Raw genomic sequence first — 17,911 nt, 5'->3', positions numbered from 1 at the left:
TAGTATCTCAGTGATCATAACCTGGTCTTAAATATGTGCTTAGCACATTGTTGATTGGGGGATTTTTGCAGAAACTAATCCCTGTGGCCATAATACACAATATGTAAGTCTCCAGTTAATAACGTGTTGAGTAAGAATGGGCCTGGTATTGGTAAGCATGGGCCTGGGATCATAAGATCCTGGGTCCACCACTTATGAGACTGTGGATGGATGACACCACATCTCCATTTACGTTTTCTTAAAAACTTTTAAGATATGTACAGAAAAGTGTACATGTCATGAGAGTATAGCTGTGATTTTTTTTTTTTTTTTTTTTTTTACAAACCAGACACACTCATGTAATAAGCACATTCACATCCAGAAACAGGACGTTAGAACACCTAGAAGTTGGGCTGCGTTCCCTTCTGGATACAGCTCCCTAATCCCTACCAAAGACAGCTGCTGTCCTGACTTCTGACTAGATTAGTTTTGCCTCTTTTTGTACTGAGAAGGACTAAGTACTGGGACTGCCCTGGCAGATCCAGTGGTTAAGACTTTGCCTTCTAATGTAGCGAGTGCAGATTCGATCCCTGGTTAGGGAGCTAAGATCCTATGTGCCTTGTGGCCAAAAAAACCAAAAAACGTAAAGCAGAACAATATTGTAACAAATTCAATAAAGACTTAAAAAATTATCCACATCAAAAAAAAAATCTTAGAAAGTACTGAGAATAATTGAAATTGCACAACGTGTTCTTTTCTCATATTGGGTCTTCCACTCCACATTCATTTGTGAGATTACACCTGCATTGCTGTGTATAGCTGTAGATCGTTCGTTCTCATGGCTTTGTTGTAGTCCATTGTTTGAATCTACTCATACCTTCTACTGCTGAAGAACATCTGTATTTGTAGGCACTGGCTACTATGACTAGTTTTGCTATAACCATTTTTTGCCAAACCACTTTGTTTATGAGTTTGGGTGTAGGTAGGTGGCGCTAGTGGTAAAGAACTTGCCTGCCAAGGCAGGAAACTATACACATGGGTTCCATCCGTGGGTCGGGAAGATCCTCTGGAGGAAGACATGGCAACCCACTCCGGTATTCTTGCCGGGAGAATTCCATGGACAGAGAATCCTGGTGGGCTGCAGTCCATGGGGTCACAGAGTCAGACATGACTGAAGTGGCTTAGCACGCACACTCACATACCCGGAAGTAGAACTTCTGAGTTGTACGGAGCTGTGTTCCGCTTCAGATCATGTCAGCACTATGGGAGCTGTGATTACTCTACATTTGTGCTAATACTTACTGTTGTTTATATTTAGCCATCCTGATGAGTATGTGTTTTAAAAATTGGGAATAAGAGTTAGGGACCCCCCCCTGCCTCCAGCCCTGAGGAGGGCTACGGGAGAGTTCTACATAATTTTTGGAGGTCTTGTGAGATAAACAAGACCAAAAAAAAAAAAAAAAGAAAAAAAAAATTGGGAATAATAGATTGTACCTTGAAAGGTTGTTGTGAATTCAGTTAAGGTGTTTCTCTTTGCTATCCAATATTGGACTCTTCCTTCGAACCATGGCCGTGGACAACCCTTCTGGGCTTCCATTTCCTAGACTGTAAAGGAGACTATTGAGCTATAAATAACCCTTCATGTCCTTTTATTTCTAATAATGCTAAGCTCCATAGTTGTAGATGCTTTGAAGGTACGGCATTAGTGAGAACAGATTTCACTATCACTTAAATCTTAGTACATGAGCAATTGCCCACCTCTGCATAGGATTGGTCCAAGTGATGGTCCCCTTGCCTGTCAGTGAACAGTGCACTGCCTCCCCCAAATTCCAGGTTGCATGTATTAGGTAGGACATGGTACTGACAAACTCATGCCTGGGTGAGTAGGCTCGAAGCATTGCCACCCCCCCACCCCAAACCCCTGCCAGAATATTCTCTAGGAAGGGAGTAACCCCACTCCTCACTTCCTCTCTCTAGAGGGTTGCTATTGATTGCATTGAATCAATCATCAAGTTTATTTTTGTCATCAATTATATGACTGGTCTTGCGCTGGATAGGAGCTTTGGATAGAAAAGATGTATGGCCTGTCTAGGAGACCAAAATCCTCAGAAGAGTGTGATGGTTAAGATGGTGGGCTCAAGGGACTTCCTTGGTGGTCCAGTGGTTAAGACTGTGCTCCCAATGAGGGGGTGCAGGTTGGATCCCTGGACAGGGAACTAAGATCTCACATGCCATATGGCATGCTACAAAAAAAAAAAAAAAAGCTGGTGGACTCAAAGAGTTAGACAGTCTGGATTTTTATTTCTTTATTGCTACTCTGTGGCTGCTGCTGTTACCCATATTGAGAATTTAATAAAATCTGACTCCAGAACCCCAATTTCTTAACTATGTGACCTTACTCTTCTGCAAGTTTAATTTCCTTATAAAAAAAAAAAAAATGAGGATAACAAAAACACCTAGCTCCCAGGAATGTAGTGAAGTGAGATTGTTTATGTGAAGTAGCAGGGTGTCCAACCCATAGTGAGTATGCAGTGGCTCATTGTTATTTTGTTGTTTTATGATGGAAAGAATCATTTTAAACTTCCCATGGGGTGGATAATAGGATTGTGGAGAGGAGGTTGCTGTTAAATAAGTGAAGGTTTCATTTATGATTTTAGGTCCTGTCTGCAGCGTGTGTGTCTCATCTTTTGGAGCGAGAGCCGTGACAATCTTCAGTGGCTTCCTGGTGGCAGGAGGCCTGATGTTGAGCAGTTTTGCCCCCAATATCTACTTTCTGTTTTTTTCCTATGGCATTGTTGTAGGTAAGAAATCTGGTCACTATGATGCTTTTCTAAGCTTTGAGAGTTAAATGTCGTTTTAATGAATGACGTTAATGTAAGGAGTGAAAATGCTCAGGAATAATTCACTTTCAACCACCACTTCACCAAAAATTGTTGCTTTAATGAAATGCCCACCCAGTGAATTACAGTATGTCAAGGGATACTTGTGTTTTAACAGTGCACATTATGTTTTTTGCAAGGCATGGGAAGGGTTTTTTTAATTTTAGCACTTGTCTCTTTAGCACAACAAAGGAAGAGAGAGAGGGAAGGGTGAAACTTCGATGTCACTGACACCTGCCACTTTTCACTGATGTAGGAAGTGGTCCCTTTCATATCGGTTGGTTGAACAGGGCTGTGTTGAACCGTTTGTGTTCGCAACATCCTGCTGTTCCGCAGTAGCTGTCACCAGGGCCTCAATCACAAGGTCATAGCAGAAGTAAAGAGTAGATTTTAAAGCACATCATAATAATGATTGTTTTTGTGAAAGATAAGGTATGAGCAGACAAAACTGAGTGGTTAATGATGATCTTCGTTATAGGAGAGGAAAGGGTACAGGACTCAGGGCCTGAGAACACTGACAGTTTTGGGGGGAATACTTTTGTGATGTATTGTACTTGTTGTATTCTGTGTTGAACATCGCCAGGCTTATGATTCCAAGGAGCTGTTGGCAGGGAATTTTTTTAAAAACACCAGCTTTCAAAGTTTCTTCTGAATGTCTGAAAGACTTATTTTTCCTTCTAAATATTAAAAATGTATTTTGTAAACCAGATAGTCACTTTCAAATGTATCATCTCTGTAAATCCAAATGTTCAGCTATTAGATTTTTTAAAAACAATACACCAGTGTTATATAAATTGGAGGGGAATCACAGTTGAAATACAGTGTAGGCAGAAGTTGTTCTAGTTTTTCATATTCAGTTTGAACAAATAGAAATGTGTATTAGTCACATAGAAATATTTTATTATTCATTTATTTCTTAATTTTGGCCATGCCACACAGCCTGCAGGTTCTTAGTCTCCTGACCAGGGATGGAACCTGGGTTCTCACCAGTGAAATGTGAAGAGTCCCAACCACTGGACCACCAGGGAATTCTTTAAATATTATATTTTAGATTGTAAAAATATTATTATCTAGTAAAATGTAATTGAATATTTGTTTAGGTAATGAAATGGTTAAGAAATGATTTGAGTTATAATCAGAGGAACATAAGTTATACATCTATAGGAAGATTGACATTTTCCAAAAGGAATTCCAATAAAAGGTTAAACAACCTCAAACATTTGATGTAAAGAATGGGTTATTCCTGATTAACATGTTTTTGCTTTACTGTCAGAAAAGTTATAACACATTTGATAAATGTATGTTAAGAGCCTATTTTCTAGACAAGAGTTCTGTAGTACCGTCTATGTGACATTGGTTCAGAAGTGGTGCCAAAATCCTTAGAACACAGTGTATTTGGGTGGAGGAAGATGTGCCTGCCAGTGCTGACACAGCTAGTTAATAGGAGGAGAGGCTGCAAGGGAATAGACTGGAACAGGGGGAAGATCTCATCACTACATGTGGCAACAAAGCAAAGAGCGCAGCTGGGCTGGGCATGACCCAGACACGGGCTGTAGCTAAGGATTTTAGTGTTTAAAGATTTCAGGGACAAATTCCAGCAAAATGGCTGGTTTGGATCAAACCTGGAAGAACCTAATTTTGTTGACAACCAATATTCTTCTTTTTCACATAGGAATATTTCCCTAATAATAAATGATGGAAATAATAACCTCCAATATTTGAGTTCATACTGTGTGTTCAGCTCTGTGCCTTATATGCTTCCCTGGTGACTCAGTGGCAAAGAATCTGCCTGCCAAACAGGAGATAGGGTTTGATCCCTGGGTCAGGAAGATGCCCTGGAGAAGGACATGGCAACCCACTCCAGTATTCTTGCCTGGGAAATCCCATGAACAGCGGAACCTAGCAGGCTCCATGGGGTCACAGAGAGTCAGACATGACTTAGTGACTAACACCACCACCAACAACTGTACCCTAACCTCTGTGCTTTATATGGTCTCATTCAGTCTTCATGTGACCACGTTTTACAGAGAGGGAAAGTGAAGCTCAGTGAAGTGAGATTACTAACCAGAGCTGCAAATCTGGGAGACTTGGGGTTAAATCCATTCAGTGTGACATCAGGTCCTGACCTTTTTTACGTGTTTGTAATTGTTTTTAATGCTTTTAGAACTCTTAAAGTTTACTTTGAATTTAACTCCAAATACTCAAATTCTACTCAGATCATAATCTAAATAAGCAGGTTACTTAGTTAGTTCTTTGAGAACAGGTTATATGTGTGATATTTTATATTACCTATTCACTATAGTGTTTATTACAGTTTAAACTGGTACATGCAAATATGATCATCTCTGGTGTAAAATTTGAAAGTATTCATTGAATAGTCATCTTGAATTCTTTTCTAAAATCATGAAAATAAAAATATTGCTATTTGTGTATGGACATTAGATGACTCCTTGTAGGACAAACCCCTTTTAACATAGAAAATTAAATCATTATGTTGTTGGTATGATTTGGGCATTTTCTCCAAAATTTTGGACTAAGCATTTAAAATTTCGTGAGGTTTTACTATCTCACATGATTTCAGAGTTAAGGTATAGCCTTTGTGACTACATGTCCAAAGCTGTCACTGACTTAAAAAAATGATCTAAAGTGGGTGACACCATAGTATTTGTATTGCCACAGATAAAAATGAATTTTTAAAAAGAAAAAATATGAGTGTAGGTTGTCCAAGATTTTATGTGCATTTGATTGTGTTGGAAGCATATCTAAGGGTATATAGAAAGACAGAGACAAAATTAACTAACCCCTATAATTAAATTTCAAATTTTCTGTGGCAGTGGAAAGAGCTTTATCAACCAGTACAACTGATTTTGATTTGGCTAATGGTGTTGGAACCTTTCACTAGCTAATCCTGTCCCCTGTCCTCCATGAACCTATGATCTTCTATTCATTAGATAGGATTTGAGGCTTTTCTTGATTTACTCTGGGATTCCCTGGTGGCTCAGACAGTAAAGAGTCTGCCTGTAATGCAGGAGACCGGGGTTTGATCCCTGAGTCAGGAAGATCCCCTGGAGAAGGAAATGGCAACCCAGTCCAGTATTCTTGCCTGGAAAATCCCATGGACAGAGGAGCCTGGCCGACTACAGTCCATGGGTCACAAAGAGTCGGACTTGACTAAGTGACTTCACTCTCGCTTTTTGATTTACTCTACTGGCTGCTGGTGGTGGTGGACTTGCAGATCTTCCACGTGGCTTTCTCCACTATGGTAACTTTTACTCTCCTGGGCAAAGAGCAATGTAGAAAGAAGGTTATGCCACATATCATGTACATGGGCTTCTCACGTGGCACCAGTGGTAAAGGGCCACCTCCAATGCTGGAAACACGAGAGACTCAGTTTTGATCCCTGGGTCAGGAAGTTCCCCTGGAGTAGGAAATGGCAACCTACTCCAGTATTCTTGCCTGGAGAATTCCAGTGACAGAGGAGCTTGGCAGGCTGCAGTTCATAGGCTTGCAAAGAGTCGAACATGACTGAGCACCCTCAAGTGCCCACACTGCTGTTGAACCTGTAAGCACCTTACTGCTCCAGTTAAATATTAGGAACTGGGTAAATAACTGTATGATGTGCCCATGGACTCAGTAGACTCACTGTGAGCAAGACCAGGGCCGTGATCCCATATATTCCCTGGCTCCCATGAGATCCCATTCTAAGGGGAGGCCAGTGTCTCAGGCCCCTAGCTAACAGTGCCAGTTCATTTCCTGTGTCCTACCCTGCTCAAAGGCATCCCACTTTCTCTAGTGTATGATATCTAAATAAGTGATTGTAGTTCTCTTCAGGGAATGATCCAAGATGTTATTATCTCTATATTTGTCCTAGTGTTTTTTGCAATGTCTTTTCTTCTGGAATCCTGGCCTTTCCTTCATGTCATGGAACCTGGGGCAGAAAACAGGCCTATGGGGGACTTCTCTGGCACTCCAGGGGTTAAGACTCTGTGCTTCCATTGCAGAAGGACAGAGTTCAGTCCCTGGTCGGGGAACTAGGATCCTACATGCAGCATGGCCAAAACAAAAACAAAAACATAGTCATAATTCTGATTAAAAAAAGAGCAAAACAAGCTATGTCTGACGATTGTATGACTCTGATTTGGCAACAGATTCTGGATCTCTGTGACTAGGAGAAAATTATAAGCTCAGGGAGAGAGCACTGAGCTTCGGGTCAGGAGATACAGGTTCTGTGAGTTTGTGCAAAGCCCTTGATCTCCAATAGTGACTGTCTCCTCATCTGTGAAGGCAAACTAAAAAACCTGCATCACACAGGTCTTGTAAGGACTAGGTGAAATCAAGCAAAATGAAAATAAGATATATAAGAGTGTTGAGTTGGATTTCAATAGCAAAAAATCAGTTGAACTTTCATTTCAATAATTATTTTGTAATTTCCAATAATTTTCAAGTTTTAATTTCAATAGTTAAAAAGTCACTCACTGTAGTAATTATTGGACCTCTTTGCCAGTAGATTATTAACAGTTCTTATCATGGTTGACTTCTTTGTGGTTCTGTTAGTAGGCTCAGAGTATAGGGCTCATAGAATATTCGTGGGATAAAGAAATGGGAATTTAATGAACAATGACACTTTCATCTGTTCCCATTGAAAGCAGAGTATCCAGTTGAAAAGGAAGAGACAGGAAATTATAACACAGTCTAAACTTACAAGTTGAGACAGTATATTATGAATTCCTTTGAAAAAAACAAGAAAGATTCAGTCTAACGATAACATATATTGAGCACCCATTCTGTGCAGTATTCTAAGCATTTTCCTTCATCTGGAATGAACTAGATGGTCTCTTAAGAAAGGCAGTATGGCGTACACAGGAGCAAGCACTAACAAGGGTTGGACCATGGGGATTAATCTTATCTCACTCACTTGCTAGCCGCACGGAATACAGACAAGTTACATATTGTTTTCTCATTTTTTGACCTGAACGTAACAATAGTATCTACCTTAGAGGGTTTTGTGGATGGATGAGTATTTTGCCAAAAGTTTTCACTTTCGTCTCAGGTTCAAAGGATTTGTTAACAAATAAGCTACTCGTTATATACAAATAAATAATACAAATATTTATTAGAATTATCTAGCTTACTTTCAATATACTAACATTAAAAGAAAAGAGAAATAGAGCAGAGGATACATCACCAAATTAAGTTTTGACCAACATCCAGAGTTAATCAGCACTGAGAAGTCCCGTGTCACCGCACACCTGGAGTCCCATTGGGAAAGGGTCCCAGGCAGCACATCTGCTCCTTGGGTGAGACTTCAAAGATTGTAGTTTGGGGTTCCTGCTTATAATACCAGGGCGGTAGCAAACTGATATCATCATCAATCTGTGACCAAATTGCAGCTCGGTTTTCATGTTAATCCTGTTTGTTTTGTTGTGTAAAACTTGGAATGTAGGTAAGCCTGGGGCTCAACAATCACAAGATTTCTCCTCCATCTTACCTATGGTGCTGCAAGTCTTGCACTCATAGCAGGCAGTCATGCCCAGTCACTCCCAGGTAGGACAGTATCCAGGCAGGTTAGAAGCAAGGTCAGTGGCCTGCTCTGCTTTGTCTCTGAAACCTAAACAAGACTATTTTTTAAATTTCCCTAACAATGAGTTAATGAAATAAGTATTGGTTAGCATAACCATCATTATCAGTTTTGTGACCTTGGAAAATTATTTACCTCTCTGAGCGGTTCCATTTGTATTTCTTTTTTTTTAATTTTTTTTATTTTTTTTTTATTTTTATTTATTTATTTTTTTACAGTGTTTAAGTCTATATAACGGCTAGTCTCACAGAGAGGAGAACACCGGAATAGGTTAGACTTTCTTGCTATAGCAAGCTCAAATTGTGTCAGACAATTTTGATTGTCTGCCACAGAGTGTTGCTTGCATCCATTTGTATTTCTTAAGAAATGAGACTAATAAGACTTCACAGAGATATTGTGACTGTTCATGAAATAAAGTGTGTAGAGAGGCCCAAAGGTGTTTAATGCATACTTGTTCCCTTCTCCTTATATTCCTTTCTAAGGAAAGACCCTTCTAAGACCTCTTAGTTTAAGACCACAGCAGTAGCTTTTTGGAACTGGAGAAGCTCTATTGAATCAGAAATATTTGTATAACAGATTAAATAATATGAAGAAATTAAAGTTATGTAGTATGTTTATAATGTAATATCAAAAATAATACTGACGTGTATTAGTTGGCATAATTCTGTTTTACCATTTTAAAAACCATTTTGAAAATAGAAGATTATCTTGTTTGGTGTTTGTAGCTGGAATAAAATGACAGCTTGCTTGGTTTTCAAGTGGCTCTATGTCACATTACCAACAAACCCAGTAATTCAGGCTCCTGTTTTCTCAACAGCTTTCCTAAAATCAGGGACTTCCCTGGAGGCACTCCATGCTTCCAGTGCAGGGGATGCAGGTTCCATCCATGCAGGTCGGGGAGCTAAGATCCCACAGGCCGTGCAGCCAAAAAACATAAAACAGAAGCAATACTGTAAGAAATTCATTAAAGACTTTAAAAATGGTCCACATTAAAAAAAAAATTAGAAAAAAGAAAGTGTAGTAGGAGATGGGGAGGAGTGGGAGCAGGGACCACAATATTCCGTTAATGAATTGCTCAAGCTTCTTCCCAATTATTTTGCTTTGCTTTTCTGAAAAGCACAACTCAAAAAATCAATTTCTTGCAGTCTCTTTTCTTCAGATTATACTGATACTTGGCTACCTGATTTACTGTTTTCTTAATAATCTCTTCTCGATTTTGGAAAAATTCAATTTTCTCTTCCTTCATTTTCTTGGTCATGTCTTCATAGTCCATTGAGCTTGAGGAGGGCATAGCCCACATTCATAGACAATCTCATTCTCCTCTAGTGATGGCAAATTAGGTAAAGGTCATTTTCTGGATATTCACTTTAGCAGTTAGAGTTTTATAAGCCTTTTTTGGTTTGTTTGTAATGGTTATGCCATTAAAGATCTCCTTTTGTCTCTCATGGATGTTCAGTTATAATAAGGAACTCTGATTTTTCTAATTAGTCTGAGGCTATATAGCTATGTAATTTTGTAATACTCAGGTGAAAACTGAAAAAATATATCAGTATAATGTCTATTTCAGGATATTTTATTATAGTCCAAGCACAGATACTAAAAATATTTTACATTTTTTAATGTCTCTTAATCTTTGCAACTATCCTGTGAGATTGTTTTAAAGATAAGGAAACTGAAAGTCACACAACCAGTAAGTGTTAGAGTTAGGATTTGAATCCATACCTGCTTGATCTCAAACCTGTGCTTTTGACCTGCTAATGTTATGTTCAGAGTACTCATGTTAAGCATATAAAGTTTGTGCTTTAATCAAGCCAGTGTCAAAACCATATGCCTGTATAAAACCATGCCAATCAGAAAGCTAGCCAGTTGCTTACACTTTTTCCATGCAGATGTTTTAGGCTAGAGGCATAACCAGTAATTGCATTTGGATGCTCTAAACTTATTTATCTTTTTTAGCATCTGAAGTTCCATTTTCACAAATTCATTTCTAGAAGTAGATATTTCTGGAATACTATATGCAATTGCCTACCTTAACCTTTGATCAAGATGATAAATCCTACTGGCTCAGCTATTTTAAGAGGTGCTCAAATGCTTCTTGCAGAACATGGAGAGGGGGCATTCTCCCAAATGATCAAGAGACAAATCTTTACGCACGGTGACCAGCTGTTCTAGTTTGCCCAGGATGAAGGGTTTTCCAGGATATCAGACTTCTAGTGGCCAAACTGAGAAAGTCCTAGGTTCTACCCCGACCCCTATTTCACAGGTAGAATCTGGATTCTGTAACTTGACCCTCATCACTTTTGAAGATTGCTGTATTAAAATGAACTAGTACTAAACCTACAAAACCCACTGCAATGTTGTGAAGTAATTAGCCTCCAATTAATAAAAATAAATGAAAAATAAATAAATAAAATGAACTAGTACTAAACCGTTTCCTTTTTGTAAAGATAACACTGCAGGGGGAAATTTTCATATGTAAATACAGGGGCTTGATAGATGTCCGTTAAGTTAGGTATATTCAAAGATATGTATATAATGAAAGAATATTTTTAAATAATTCATAGACAATTTTCAAAATGTGTGCACAGTTTCTAATATTTTGTTGCTTGTCCTCCTAAAATAAATGAAAATTCCATTCAGTTATATAGTCTTCTGATATACATATCTCTTATCAGTTTAGTTGGTCTGGGTGTTTTTTAGTTGTAGATAAGGACTAAGAAAACTGAAGGGGACTTCCCTGGTGGTGCAGTGGCTAAGACTCCATGCTCCCAGTGCAAGGAGATGAGGTTTGATCTCTGGTCAAAGATACAGATCCCAAGTGCTGCAACTAAGATGCAGAACAACTAACTAAATAAATATAAAATTTTTTTAAATTTAAGAAAAATGAGAAAATGAGGCTGTTTAGTATGATTTGCCCCGACCATCACCCCATAATGCATACAAGTTGTAAATCTTTTTTTCAAACCATATAATTCTAATTCTATATTTCTAATGATTCTATCCTGTTACATGAATTATTGTGAAATAAAATAATATTTAATATTTTTTAAGCTAAGATGTATTTTCTGGCCTAACTTAAAAAAATCAGCACACTTTAGTTGGAAAGCAGACATAAGATACTTTTTAAAATATATATATTCACATACAAGCACGCATGTATATAGTTTGTGTACGTTTGTTATATGAATAGAGAAAATGAGACAAAGAGAGGAAGAGAAAAATGCAAGAGTGACAGCCAGAGTAAGAATAGATAGAAATGGTTGAAATTAGCCAATGTGACTTCAAATTGAGAATTCAAATAAAGTTGATGGGAAAAAGAAGAAGAATAACTTTAACACTCTGTGCCAGGCTCAGACCTGGAACCAGGATGCTCAAATGAATAAGACACAGCCTGCCCTCAGGTAGTGGCTTGGCTCATTTCTAGTTGGGGGAAGAGACTTGTAAATATGTAACTTGTAACACAGTAAAATAAGTGCACTAATAAAATGGAAGCAACATTCAGTGCAGGTATAGTACATCGGGGGGTGGGGGCATAGAAGAAGGCTTCATGCAGGAATTGGTGCTTGAGCTAAGTCTTCAAGGGCAGGTGGGATGTAATCAGGTGGGCACAAGTTGGAGGAGTGAGGATGGTGGGAGGGCATTCCAGGAGCTCAAATGCTCAGGGGCATGAGATATAGTGGATAATAGGGGTCTTTTTTAGGATATTTGTTTAAGGAACAAACAAATCATGAGTGGACTTGCAAATAAGTCAAAGCTTTGTTTGCTTTATAAATAAGATCGTCTATACCATTTTTTTCAGATTCCATATAGATCCATTAATATACAGTATTTGTATTTCCCTTTCTGACTTTAGTCTGTATGACAGTATCTAGGTCTACCCACATCTCTTCAAATGACAGAAATAAAGGGACAGACATAACAAACAAGCATAGAGATACCAAAGCGGAAAGGGGGAGTGGGGTGAATTGGGAGACTGGGATTGACATATATACATTACCATGAATAAAATAGACAACAAATGGGAACCTACTTTATAGCACGGGAAACGCTACTCATTGCTTTGTGGTGACCTAAATGGGAAGGAAATCCAAAAAAGATGGGATATATGTATATGTATAGCTGATTCACTTTGCTGTACAGCAGAAACTAACACAGGCTTCCCTGGTGGCTTAACCAGTAAAGAATCTGCCTGCAGTGCAGGAGACATTGGTTCAATCCCTGGGTCCGGAAGATCCCCTGGAGAATATTCCAATTCTAAAATATAAAATCTAAAATAAAAATCTAAAAAATAAATTTAAAAAAAAAGCTTGATTTGCAGCAGAGACCTGATGATGAAGGGTCTTAATGCAGGAGAGTGATGTGGTGAGAACTGTATGATAATTAGAAGATAGAATGGTGGACAAAGGACTGGAGGCCGAGACAGCAATGAGGAGGCCATTTGTTCAGAACAGGAAAGATCTGGAGGAGATGAATTGAGGCAGTGGCAGTCCACAGAGTGGGAGGTTGATAATTTAGGCAGTGGGTGTGATAAAGAACTTGATGTCTAGGGGAGGAGATGAAGGAAAAAAGGCTGCTGAGGTTATGGTCTACCCAGAGATATGTGAGATGAAACATAAAGTATGGAAAAGAAATGTAAGAACATGTAAATATGTTTCACTTCAGTTCAGTCGCTCAGGTATATCTGACTCCTTGCAAGCCCATGGACTGCAGCACGCCAGGCTTCCCTGTCCATCACCAACTCCTAGAGCTTGCTCACACTCATGTCCATCGAGTCGGTGATGCCATCCAACCATCTCATCCTCTATCATCCCATTTTCCTCCTGCCTTCAATCTTTCCCAGCATCAGGGTCTTCTCCAAGGAGTCAGTTCTTCACATCAGGTGGCCAAAGTATTGGAGCTTCAGCTTCAGCATCAGTCCTTCCAATGAATATTCAGGACTGATTTCCTTTACGATTGACTGGTTGGATCTCCTTGCAGTCCAAGGGACTCTCAAGAGTCTTCTCCAACACCACAGTTCAAAAGCATCAATTCTTCAGTGCTCAGCTTTGTTTATAGTCCAACTCACATCCATCCATGACTTCTGGAAAAACCTACGGACCTTTGTTGGCAAAGTAATGTCTCTGCTTTTTAATATGCTGTCTAGGTTGGTCATAGATTTTCTTCCAAGGAGCAAGCGTCTTTTAATTTCATGACTGCAGTCACCATCTGCAGTGATTTTGAAGCCCCCCAAAAATAGTCTCTCACTGTTTCCATTGTTTCCTCATCTATTTGCCATGAAGTGATGGGATCGGATGTCATGATCTTAGTTTTTTGAATGTTGAGTTTTAAGCCTACTTTTCCACTCTCCTCTTTCACTTTCATCAAGAGGCTCTTTAGTTCTTCTTTGCTTTCTGCCATAAGGGTGGTATCATCTGCATATCTGAAGTTATTGATATTTCTTCTGGCAGTCTTGATTCCAGCTTGTGCTTCATCCAGCCCGGCATTTCCCATGATGTACTCTGCACAGAAGTTAAATGAGCAGGGTGACAGTATACAGCCTTGACGTACTCCTTTCCCAATTTGGAACCAGTGTGTTGTTCCATGTCTGGTTCTAACTGTGGTTTCTTGACCTGCAGACAGATTTCTCAGGAGGCAGGTAAGATGGTCTGGTATTCCCATCTCTTGAAGAATTTTCCACAGTTTTTTGTGATCCACACAGTCAAAGGCTTTGGCATAGTCAATAAAGCAGAAGTAGGTGTTTTTCTGGAACTCACCTGCTTTTTTGATGATCTAGCAGATGTTGGCATTTTGATCTCTGGTTCCTCTGCCTTTTTTAAATCCAGCTTGAACATCTGGAAGTTCATGGTTCACAGACTGTTGAAACCTTGCTTGGAGAATGTTGAACATTATTTTGCTAGCATGTGAGATGAGTGCAATTGTGCGGTAGTTTGAACATTCTTTGGCATTGCCTTTCTTTGGGATTGGAATGAAAACTGACCTTTTCCAGTCCTGTTGTCACCGCTGAGTTTTCTGAGTTTGCTGGCATGTTGAATGCAGGAATTTAATAGTATCATCTTTTAGGATCTGAAATAGCTCAACTGGAATTCCATCACCTCCACTAGCTTTGTTCATAGTGATGCTTCCTAAGGCCCACTTGACTTCGCCTTCCAGGATGTCTGGCTCTAGATGAGTGATCACACCATCGTGCTTATCTGGGTTTTGAAGATCTTTTTTGTATAGTTCTTCTGTATATTCTTGTCACCTATGTTTATGTTTAGTTTCACCTATATAAGTAAAAGATAGCAATTATATTTTACTAATGATTATGCTTTGAATTGTTAGTACTATAGCTATTTCATTAAAAAAGTTATTATGCTATACTGGAGGTCGATGCTCAAAATTTTTTAACTGGTCAGAGTCTAATCAGAAATGATTGGAGACCAAAGAAGGCTTTATTTTTATATATTTATTCTTTTCATTACAGTCTAGTTGATTTATAATGCTGTGTTAGTTTCAGATATACAGCAAAGTGAATCAGTTATACATATACATATATCCACTCTTTTTTAGATTCTGTTCCCATATAGGTCATTACAGAATACTGAATAGTGTTCCCTGTGCTATACAGGAGATCCTTATAAGTTATCTATTTTTTATAAGTAGTGTGTATATGTCAATATTGATTTCCCAATTAATTCCTCAGTCCCCAAGGAAGGCTTTAAAGCAGTGGATTCCAAATTTTCTATTCTTCAGATTCTTTACACTCTTATTTAGAACCCCAAGGAACCTTTAATTATGTGCATTATACTTATTTAAACTTATTTTGTTACTGTATTAAAAGTTGAGAAATTTAAAAGTATTTGTTTAGTAATTCATTTAAAGATAATAATAACAAATCCAGTACATGTTAGCATAAATAACATGTGCTAAGCTGTGTTCAGTCACTTTAGTCGTGTCTCTTTGCGACCTTATGGACGATAGCTTGCCAGGTTCCTTGTCCATGGAATTCCCCAGGCAAGAATGCTGGAGTGGGTTGCCATGCCCTCTTCCAGGGGATCTCTCCTACCTAGGGATTGAACCCACATCTCCTGTGTCTCCTGCATTGCAAGCGGATTCTTTACCCAGTGGGAATTCTTTACCTGGGAAAAGTCAGGTTCTTTACCTGGGAAAGGCGGATTCTTTACCTGGGAAGCCCATAAATAACATACTTATTACAAAAACCAATTCTATTTTCCAAAACAAAACAAAGTTTAATGAGAAGGGTGGCATTGTTTTACACTTTTGTGAATGTCTTTAACATCTGGTTTCATGGAAGGAATCGATTCTCTGATCTGTTCAGTACTCAAATCTGTTGTAATATGTTTTTTTTTTTGGATTGACGTGTGTGAAGAAAATCTCACACAAAGGTGTAATTGGAAAAGGGAGAGGTTTATAATACTCTCCTCATGTCACTGTAGATACTTTTCTTTGATCCTATTCAAAAACTTGATATATGATAGTTTTCCAAGGGTTAATTGCAATATGGAAATTGAAACCACATCAGTATACTTTTCATGCTCTGTAATATTAAATCAATTTATTTAAATCTGTAACTTTGACTAGGTCAGCATTCAAGTCTGATTTTGTAACATTGTGAAATGGATATGTGAAAAATATTGGTTCTCTGAGTTAGGCAGGAGTTAAACAACAGCTAAAAAAATCACTTCTGTTAGTATCACCAGTAGGCTCATCAGAAAATATTTATGTTTTGGGAAACTGTCAAATCATGGTGTTGGATATAAGTTTTCAAAAATTCTAATTTTTACTGGAAAATTTTAATTTTATCATTGGTAACTATAATTGTCAGTTATTTTCCTTGCTTGTTTTCAAGAAAATGTCTGCCCAATATGTAAGTCTGAGTAACCATAGTTTGTCTGTCAGATATTCTTTCAAATACATGCAGGGTTACATGGAAAATTTGGCTACTTTAGCTGGCTACTAAAACAGTTGAGTAAGTGCTTTTTCTTGCCTCAATTATTGCAATTCAGATGAAGCATTAAAAAAATTTTTATTCATTTGTTTTTACTGTGCGTGAGTGGTGATGAAGCATATAAGATAAGAAGCTGGGTACCAATACCTTGGTTTGTACTAAGGCTCTTCCAGTTTGACTCACCATCTCTTTTGTACCAATAGCATAAATGTGAACACAGTGAAAAAAAGCTGAAAATATGTTAGTATCATTATGAAAATAGTTCTGACTTCATGCACTCCAAGAAAGACCTTGAGGGTTATCTCCTTAATAACTGATGGCTTAAGGTCATCCTAATACTGATCTGGGGAAAATATCATGTCACCTTCTGTGTTTTGAAAAGTTTAGAGAAAAAGCATTTAAAATTTCTGCTACGTTAAAAAAAAGTGAGGTGATCTTATCTGACCTTGAAATAACTTTTAAAAATTTCTTTCTTTTCAGTCTAAGGGAAAACATTTAAAAGTTACTGTTTTAACTTTTCTGGCATTAGCAAACAGAAATGTCCTTTTCATGGAGCCCTTTCATTCCCTCTCCAAAGCTTTTTGAATTGCAGTTTTAATTAAGGGTAACATTTTTTTGGTTTCACAGAATTGATTGTTCAGGAACAGGTCTTATTTTATTGAAGTATATTATATGTGATAATGATAAGTATATAAGTCAATCCAACTCATGTTTTAGTTTATGAGATATAGTATCTCTTCCCTTAAATTATACAAAAGGGTGCTGTATTTGAAAAATTTAATATTTAAAGTGTAATTATTTTAATCTACCTTGTTTCTTTAAGAGTACTTTTTAATACAATCATGAATGATCATCTGAGTCTTGAGTTGTCTTAAGTGCTAATTTCATAAAATATTTATCCAGCATATTTGTTAAAACCATGTATTCTTTCTAATCATAATCCAGGTGCCAATCGAAAGTAATGAAAATGACTTTAATAACTCACCTAATGAGTCATGGTTAAAATTAGTTTTTAGACAATAGCTTTTATGTTGTTTACAGAGTGATCCTCAAGAATGGATGATATTGCAGAAAAAGGGCACATGTTATAAGTTAGAAGCCAGAGGAACACTTTATGGAAACCAAAACTGGGGTTATTAGATCCTTAATAGGGAGAAAAAGATTAAGCTAACAGACAAGAGCCTTAAACATTGCCCTAGAGTCTAAAGAAAGGGATATTGGGTTGTAAGGTATTTTTTTCCTAATCATAAAAGAATTTCAGATTCACAGAGGAATAAAGAATACTATAGCAAGCAACTAAATGATCACTACTTAAATGTAACTGTTGTTAATATATTCTTATATTTTCTTCCTCTTTTTTTCAAAGAGATTTTAAACTAATGACATGACATTTTATTCCTATATAAAACAATTTCCATCTGTAAAAGATTAAAACTTACAAATACACATTTTACAGTGATGGGATGATCTGAGAGATTCAGAAGGCCTTTGTTTTGTAGACTGGATGTGCCAAGCTGTGAAGTCTAG

The 17,911-nt window shown here is 37.8% G+C and overlaps 1 protein-coding gene and 1 non-coding gene across 3 annotated transcripts in view; one reads left to right on the top strand and one right to left on the bottom strand.

Annotated features, from left to right (window-relative positions):
- The window catches only part of SLC16A9 (solute carrier family 16 member 9), a 74,015-nt gene that overhangs the window by 45,825 nt on the left and 10,279 nt on the right, over positions 1-17,911 (top strand). The window contains exon 3 of one of the 2 annotated variants that reach the window (XM_061161576.1): positions 2,637-2,780. The exons of the other annotated variant lie outside the window; for it this stretch is intronic. Within the exon in view, the coding sequence (XP_061017559.1) occupies positions 2,637-2,780 (144 nt within the window). The remainder of the gene's footprint in view (positions 1-2,636; positions 2,781-17,911) is intronic. 2 annotated transcript variants of the gene reach the window in all.
- On the bottom strand, positions 8,653-8,778 carry LOC133070901 (small nucleolar RNA SNORA28). The gene has a single exon (XR_009696292.1). It is a non-coding gene; the product is annotated as a small nucleolar RNA SNORA28 (small nucleolar RNA).

The sequence above is a fragment of the Dama dama genome, chromosome 15 (assembly GCF_033118175.1).
Source record: "Dama dama isolate Ldn47 chromosome 15, ASM3311817v1, whole genome shotgun sequence".
Lineage (NCBI taxonomy): Eukaryota > Metazoa > Chordata > Mammalia > Artiodactyla > Cervidae > Dama > Dama dama.
This window is presented reverse-complemented; position numbering and strand designations above follow the sequence as displayed.